We start from the raw sequence: 7,846 nt of genomic DNA, 5'->3' as shown, positions 1-7,846 counted from the left end.
TCGGGTCATTGCTGGGGCTCCTCTGGCCCCACTCCAGCAGGTCCCTGTCTCTGCTGTGCTGAGGACTCCAGAGCTGACCCAGCACTGCAGGGGGGTCTCTCCAGAGCAGCTCCTCAACCCCAGCACCCCCAGGTCTTTCTCTGCAGGGCTGCTCTCCAGCCCTTCACCCCGAGCCTGGGCTGATAACTGGGGGCTGCCCCAACCCAAGGGCAGGACCTTGCACTTGGCCTGGTTGAATCCAAACAGGATCACACAGGCCCACTTGTCCAGGTCCCTCTGGATGGATCCTGTCCCTCAGGTGTGTTAACCCCACCACTCAGCTTGGTGTCATCTGCAAACTTGCTGAGGGTGCCTCAATCCCACTATCTGTATCATTGATGAAGGTATTGAACAGCACTGGTCCAAGTACAGATCCCCAAGGGGCACCACTTGTCACTGAGCTCCATCTGGCCATCAAGCCATTGACCACCACTCTCTGGCTGTGACCATCCAATAGATGGAAGTGATCTCCATACCTGTCAAGAGCTCAAACAGACAATCTGCTGTTAAATTTGGTATTGCATGAACTACAAGTCTCTCCTGCTCACCTTCAGTGTCCAGATCTACTGCCAAATTCTGGAAGATGTCCATGTGGGCCGAGTGGGTGATGGTGCTCATGGAAGGTGTGCTGCCTTTGTTGTGAATGTGTGCAATAGCTTGAGTCCCCACGTAGAGCACCAGGGCATTGATCAACTGGATGTTGTAGCGGTTGCCAGGTTCATTTGATACCTAAGGGCAAAGATACAACAGTAATCAAGATCTGATAACCCTTCAACAAAGCAGGTACAGCAGCAGCCCATCTTCTTGGTTACATAGATGTGATGTAGGAAGTGTTGACTATCAATTCTGAACTGGGCTTTAGCTCATTTGCCTTTTTTACCCCTCAAGCATTACCAGGCAGATCCACAGATTTCTAGAACAATGAACCCATCTGGAGTCAAAATGTAATCAGATTCTAAGACCCTGCAATGAAGTTCAATAAAAACTGTTGAATCTCAGACAATGCCTGGGTAAACAGGGTGATGGAAGACTCTTCACCACCCACTGGCTAAGGATAAAGAAACCCCCAAGCCTGATGCAATCAGCTCTGACTACATTCTTCCCTAAAGGTTTGCCTGTGGCTAGACACATGCAAGCAGAAGAGTTCAAGTTTTCAATAACCTCACATTTTCACTACAAGCATTTGGCAGCTCACGTAGATAAACCCAACTGCTTTTAAGTTAGATAATTTTTAGTGTTGTTAAAGTCAACATTCCTCTTTCCTTGAATTCCACCTGGCTGAAAGTACTTAACACACACTTAAACATCCTGCTAGGGAGCACAGAAGGATTATTCAGAGAAGTGTGTATCTTCCCAGGCTCTTCTACTGCCTGCAACACCTGCTTGCTACACACCAACTGAATTCCTGCAAGAAAGGAGGGTGACTCAGCCAGAGAGATGGTTTGTCCCACACTATTTAAATTCAGGGTCCTCAGAAACCAGCCACTCACTTGTAGGTTGCTGCGCAAGTCAGACAGGAAGGTGACTGGAGACCGGGTTTTGAGATAGGAATCCAAGTCTTTCTTGAACTGAGGTGGCATCACTCCTGTGAAATTGGTGAGTATCCGTGGAGCAATATTGATCTCACTTAGCATGTCCACCTGCAGAGAGAAAGCCCAGTCAGCTACACCACAGTCAGCCTCGGAAGGAACAAGCTGCAAAAGCAGATCTATAAGTGATATTTTGCCATCAACCACTGCTGTCCACCACTTTTCCCTACCAGCAGTGAAAAGGAATCACTAGACCTTTACAGACTGCAGAAGAAACTTGGTCTCTATGTGCAGACTTACTAGATGGCTCTCAAAGAACTGAGTATAGAGGGTGGAAGAACTCAAGGGTGAAGGCCTTCAGGGAGTTCAGTCACCACCTTTGGAGTCTCCTCATCTACACTCAAAACATTTTGGTAGTTTAAAAAAAGTACAAACCTCCACCCAAGTCCAGAACAGCCTCCTTCAAACTCAAGAAGTGCTGACAGAAGGAGTATTGCAGCTTCATTCCCAGCACTCTGCACAGCTCGGGTGAGGGGGAATGACAGGACAAGGCTTTAGGAATGTGAGAATGTTTGTTTCCAATGTCTCCATGATTCAGATGCTGGCATATGCCCAAAGGATTAATGAGATAACGTCAACTCTTCTCAGTCTCTCCTCATTATGCAGCGGCTTGCTTCAGTGGTTCTCTCATTATTTTGAAGATAAAATGGTGCCCATGTTTCTCATCAGGAAGCATTTACCTCATGCTCAGATACTACCTCTTCAACAATTAACTGAACCCAGCCACCACATCCCCTACAGAGCACAAACTACACAAACTGGCACGAACTGAACAAAACTGAGACTAGGGCTGTTGGCTGCTGAACTTTCAAACAGCAAAGCCAATGGTAAAATGTCCTTGCTCTGACACCGTGTGCCAGTGGGATCCAGAGACACCATCAAGTCCACCTCCTTTTGGAAAAGAGAAGCCCTCTGCTTTTCCTTGCACAAGCCAGGCTCTCAGTGCTGTTGTCATGTCACACATGTCTCAACAGCCTGTCCTTTTGAGGTTGAACCTGCAAGGCAAGCTAAGTACCTGCAGGTGCCAGTGAAGCCACGCAGACCAGAGGCAAACTTTGTGCTTTCAACTCAACAGACTTCCTACAGGTCAAGGATTGTAGCCTGCTCTGTATGGAAACTACCAAACATTGGGCATTAGGAATGCAGTTAAAACCTACTTGCTTTAAAAAATGCAATTCTGCCAGCTGCTGTCTCACTTCAGTTTCAAATTACCTGTTAACTTTTGAATGGTTGTATTAATTTAAGAATCAATTAAGCTCTTCCCAAAATTCCAGAGTCTTCACCAAAAGAAGAAAAAAAAAAAAAAAGGATAAAGATGAACTGGAAGAGTAAAAGCTTCCAGTTACTGAACTCATGAACCTAACTCCTACCTTTAGGTTGGGGGTGAAAGGGTCTGGAAGCCTCATGTTCCGTGGGAAGGCACTCAGGATCAGATTCCGTAGCTGAATACAGTTAGGTGGGATCACATCACAGAACCCGTAGTGGTAGTCACAAAGAAATTCTGGGAAATCATGCAACAAGACCAGCAACACACGCAGAGTGCCCTGTGAAGTGAAACAGAATGTAAGGGATGTGTGTAACTGTTCAAACTGCCCGAGTGCTTGCAGAGCCCTCCTATGTCACATCACTGTCAGGCAGATTTCCATCTGGGAAGGCGGCCTGTTCTGTCCCACACTGGAGTTGCATTTAACTTAAGATATAAATTATATAAGAACAGTAAATCTCGTTTTGCTACCAGAGCATATCTACTTTAGTTGGATGTAGCATCTCTTTTTTTACCTTGTAAAGAATTTGCATAGGTTTGGTGAGTTCCACGTTTCTAAGGAAAGGAGCCAAGTACTTGAACAGATCAATCAATAGCTGGGCGTACATAGGCCAACCCTGTCAAGAAAAAAACAGCAGGTGGAAAACGTGCAAGGAAGAGCAGTTGCCTTCATTTCAAAACTATAATTAGATTGGTTTTTACATAAAGCTGGACTGAAATTACGTCCTGCTGCTTGCTCTAGCAGGGCTTGAGCTGCACATCACATGCTACAGGTGTTGCCAGGACACCCAACATGCCACACTGAGTTGACAATATTTGCTCCAGCCTGCAGCTCTGCCAGACTTTGAAAATATTAAATTCAATCCACTCTATAACCCCTAGTTTCTTGCCACAAGGACTCTCCTCCATGCAGTTAGGTGACTGTGAATATGGAAGACAACAAAACCACAACAGCCATGCTACTAGTGCACTCGGAGAGATGTGAAACAGCACCACACCAGGTAAGCGTCCACGTGAGCTTTTTTAATTCAGAAGAGATAAACTGCAGCCACACCTTCTGCTGTGGTGTATGTGCCAGCATTCTTGCAATAAATATCCGATGGGAGATCAGTTCCAGCCAGGCATAAACAAAACCTGGAGCTTTGGTAGGCCTCAGGATGTGAAATGTGTTACTGAAAGAAAAGTTAGAGCAGGTTAGAAGTGCACAGCAATAAGGTCGTATTTTGTAACATTGAGGGGAAAAACATACACAGCCCTAAAAGCGAGAAGGCATTTTAGCACCTTGGGGTTCACCAGTCATCTACCTTAAAACAAGCAAGTGGACAGTCTACAGTCTGGAACCAGTTGTTCCAAATGTGATTTCACAAAGGAACAGCCATAGTCTTCAGGTGAAAACTCTTGATTCTACCAGGCAAGGATGAGCACTGTGGCCAATCTCAAATACGTACCAGAAAGCTGTGAGTGTCTGGAAGTTGATGGTCTCCAGCACATGCTCGGGGGCATTTAATTCCAACAGCAACATGATGAAGATGCGATGGTAAGGGAGCTGCTGGAACTCACTCTGCCGAACATCGTGGTCTTGCAGAAGAACTCCCACCACAATACCAAGAACCTAAGGAGATGGAGAAGTTTCAGTGGTAACACTTTGCAAGTCAGCCTGTAGGTAATACTTAAACCATCAGTAAAAAAAATAACCGATCAGTAGATTCAAACAAAACCAAAATTCTAGTCATCAGAAATATTACATAGTATTAAAATCTTTATCAGCAACTCCCACCATCGTTTGCTCTCCCTGTCCCATGGATCACAGTCACAATGACTGACTGAGGAGTGCTGGAAGGTCTTAATTACCCCAAGACCACCCAGCCATGAACCAAACAGTGTAAGAGCATAGACAAGGCCTTCACAAAACCAAGGCAAGCCCCCCAGGAATTGCCAGCCTTAAACCACACTTCAATGCCTCAAAACAACAGCAGCTGACTTCTTCATTTCAAGGCACAAAGCTGAGTTTCACATTTAAGATGAAATCTTTGTGAACAAGGAAGCCACTTGGCAGCTTGACGCTCCACTCAGTCTGACTACCCACTTTAAATGCAGCGAGTACAGAAAGGGTTCCCAACCTTGTTCAGGAGGTTGATCTTTGTGACCGTGTTGGTTGCCTCCCCAGAGTGCTTCACTAGCAGTGCAATGAGTCGCACAAAGGCATCCAGATTGTGGTAGCACTTGGCCCGGATCATCGTGGGGTTGGCAGCAGGGTTGTGCTGCTGCTCAGCCTGCGCACGGTAGCTGATCTCAACACACATTTCGGTGCACAGGCGGAAAAAGCGGGTGATCAGGTCGTCTGTTTTCAGGATTCCTTGCTGGTGCATCTGTTTGGGAAAGGGGAAAGCCTCAGAAACGTCACCACAGAAAGCTCGTTTTACAATTTATTTCAAGCCACACGTTTTACAAAGCACCCACTTTGCCTGGCACAGTTCATTTTTACCACGCTCTCAGGAGAGATGGGTAGGCAAACGATCTCAGCTACTTTTCCCCAGGGTGAATATTTTTAAGGCAGCTTGAGGGTGGCAACACAATTTCAGCGAAGACATTCACTCCAAAATAGAAGCTTTTTGATCCCAGTTCTTTTCAAGCATCAGCAGAGCTGAGGAGCCCGTTTCAGTGCTGCCACCAGCACTGACCCTTGCATGAGGGACAGCAAGAGGTGGCAGTGGTTGAGTCTGTCAGGCTTTTAGGAGCCCACACAGGGTGTACAAGCTCTGGGAAGAGCAGACCTCAGCTATGCAGGAACCATCACTACTTGGCAGCAACATTCTGTAGAAGCAAACTATTTGGAGAGTGAATTTTCCTTACAGGAATGTTCCATGCAGAGAAAGTCTAAGGGGGCTTTCTCTTTATTTTCCACCAAGGTTGTTTTTAATAACATACATATAAAAAAAAAAAAAAAAATAGACTGCCTTTTGTTACCTACAAATTGAAGTCATCAAAATAAAACAAATCATCAACAAGTCATCAAAACAAATTACACTGCAGGAAACCTCTGGGTTTTGCATGCAGCATCTTGCTTCTAAACTCCACTGTACAGATGTGAAGCTACATACACAGCATCATCACTAACTCTTGAAGAACTTCTAGTATTTTTAGAGAAACCTTTTTTGTTTTAAACAAAGGAATTAATATATCTGCCTTCAAAGTTCTATGATCTGTCTTGTCCTCAAGATGAGTGAAACGGAAGCAAAACACAATTTAAGCAGCCAAAATTATTGTCATTTTAGTTCAATAATAAAACCTTGTTGAATGCAGTTATTACAAAATCCTCCTTTAAAACCCACAGGTAAAGCCTGCAAAGAAAGAATTACATATAAACACTGCACTTCCATATATTTTTCAGTTGCTGTTTCCAACCTGATCAAACGTGCAAAGGTAAACAAACAAGTGTGGCAAAAGTGAAGCACGACAAAAAAAGGACACTGAAGTCACATGGAAAGTCACTGCATTAGTCAAGAGCTTTACGCATAACTTGTAGCTCAAACCTTTCTTTAGTAGCTGCAAAATCTGTACCATATTGGTGGTATTAACACAGAAATTTAAGAACACAATGCAAATAGACTAAGTCAGGGGCTTCCTTGCAGCTGCAGTCAAGGAGGTGCCAGGAACACAGCTCTAGGAAGAGAAGTGAAGATACATGGGGAGTTTGTTTCCACCCATGTTGGGTTACTGAAGGCATCTCCCTTCCCTATCACATCTAGAAAGCAGATGTGTGCTGTTCATCACACAAGTTAAGGTGCCCTGGAGTGAAATGTTGGAGGCTGTTTAAATTTAGGCTCCACTTTAGCTAGTGAAGCTGCAAGGTTTAACTCACTCTGGTGATTCTGGACGGCAAAAGCATTCCCTTGTTCACATGGCCTGAAACAAATTCACCTGCATCTCTGTCCATCAGCAATTTCCTTCCATAGGCTGGCAGAGATTTTGCTGCTACTCATGGAGCAACACTAGCCATGCTTCATTACACAGAGCACGTCAGAACTATTCCCAACAGCTATCTCAGCTGAAGCTCTTTTCTCACCAGGCTTATCCCAAAATTTGTGAACAGACAGCCTGGTGCTGAAGTATATGAAAAACAGTTGAGTGAAGGGCAGGGCTACAGAGCTTTAGCACCAAAATCAGTCTGCATTTTGATGGTCAGCTGCCATACACCTGAAAATTTCAAAAGGATGCCTAACACAGGTTATAACACTGCTTTAAAATGGAGGGCATCACAGCCTACTTATGTTGAATAAAAAGCACCTTTCTTTCCAAAAGCTCTACCTGTCCAACAAACGCCGAGAATGCTTTGGTACTGTCACGGCCCGCTGCGGCTGAATGGTAGAGGTTCACCCACTCCCTCAGCAGGTATTCTGCCTTCTCCCTCAGACCTGGAGGATCATCATACTCAGAGGCTTGAGAAATGCCTGAATGCATCATGAAATTGGGCCCTCCGTGAGCACGGTCAATCATTGCTTCGTAGTTGGATCGGACCACTTCCATTAACTGGGGTAATCTAATGCAAGAGAGCAGAACGAAAGCTGGGTTAGAATTTCTTCTCTCCCCAGAAGGTGCAGGAACTGGAAGCTCAGTCAAATACAGCTGAAAGAAAGAAAATTATTTCTTCTGTCTTTGTACCTTCTGGTCCTCACTGGAATTACAGAAGTCAGTCATGAAAGCAGATATATTTATGATGAAAGAAGGAACACTGAAGCCATACAAGCTTTGAAGTTCTACTCCAATTCATACAGCAGCGTGCTGCAACAAAGCACCACAAGTATCAGAAATAGCTTCACTTTTGCAAACGTCAGAAGCCCCAAAATGCTCTGAGCTGGACTTTTGTTTCTGGACCTCCCACCAGTGTTGTGCTGGTAGGCGCTGCCAGCTGGTTGCTCTCACAGCAACCCAGAGTTCTCCAAGCTCCAATCCA

The 7,846-nt window shown here is 45.1% G+C and overlaps 1 protein-coding gene across 2 annotated transcripts in view; it reads right to left on the bottom strand.

The window, feature by feature from the left end:
* The window catches only part of CNOT1 (CCR4-NOT transcription complex, subunit 1), a 52,793-nt gene that overhangs the window by 2,111 nt on the left and 42,836 nt on the right, over positions 1-7,846 (bottom strand). For both annotated transcript variants that reach the window (XM_008946333.1, XM_008946334.1), the window contains exons 38-45: positions 7,201-7,432; positions 5,013-5,261; positions 4,341-4,504; positions 3,947-4,064; positions 3,408-3,509; positions 2,999-3,172; positions 1,530-1,679; positions 588-768 (exon numbers count right to left, since the gene is read on the bottom strand). In XM_008946333.1, the coding sequence (XP_008944581.1) occupies positions 588-768; positions 1,530-1,679; positions 2,999-3,172; positions 3,408-3,509; positions 3,947-4,064; positions 4,341-4,504; positions 5,013-5,261; positions 7,201-7,432 (1,370 nt within the window). The remainder of the gene's footprint in view (positions 1-587; positions 769-1,529; positions 1,680-2,998; positions 3,173-3,407; positions 3,510-3,946; positions 4,065-4,340; positions 4,505-5,012; positions 5,262-7,200; positions 7,433-7,846) is intronic.

The sequence above is a fragment of the Merops nubicus genome, unplaced genomic scaffold, assembly GCF_000691845.1.
Source record: "Merops nubicus isolate BGI_N331 unplaced genomic scaffold, ASM69184v1 scaffold3698, whole genome shotgun sequence".
NCBI lineage: Eukaryota > Metazoa > Chordata > Aves > Coraciiformes > Meropidae > Merops > Merops nubicus.
This window is presented reverse-complemented; position numbering and strand designations above follow the sequence as displayed.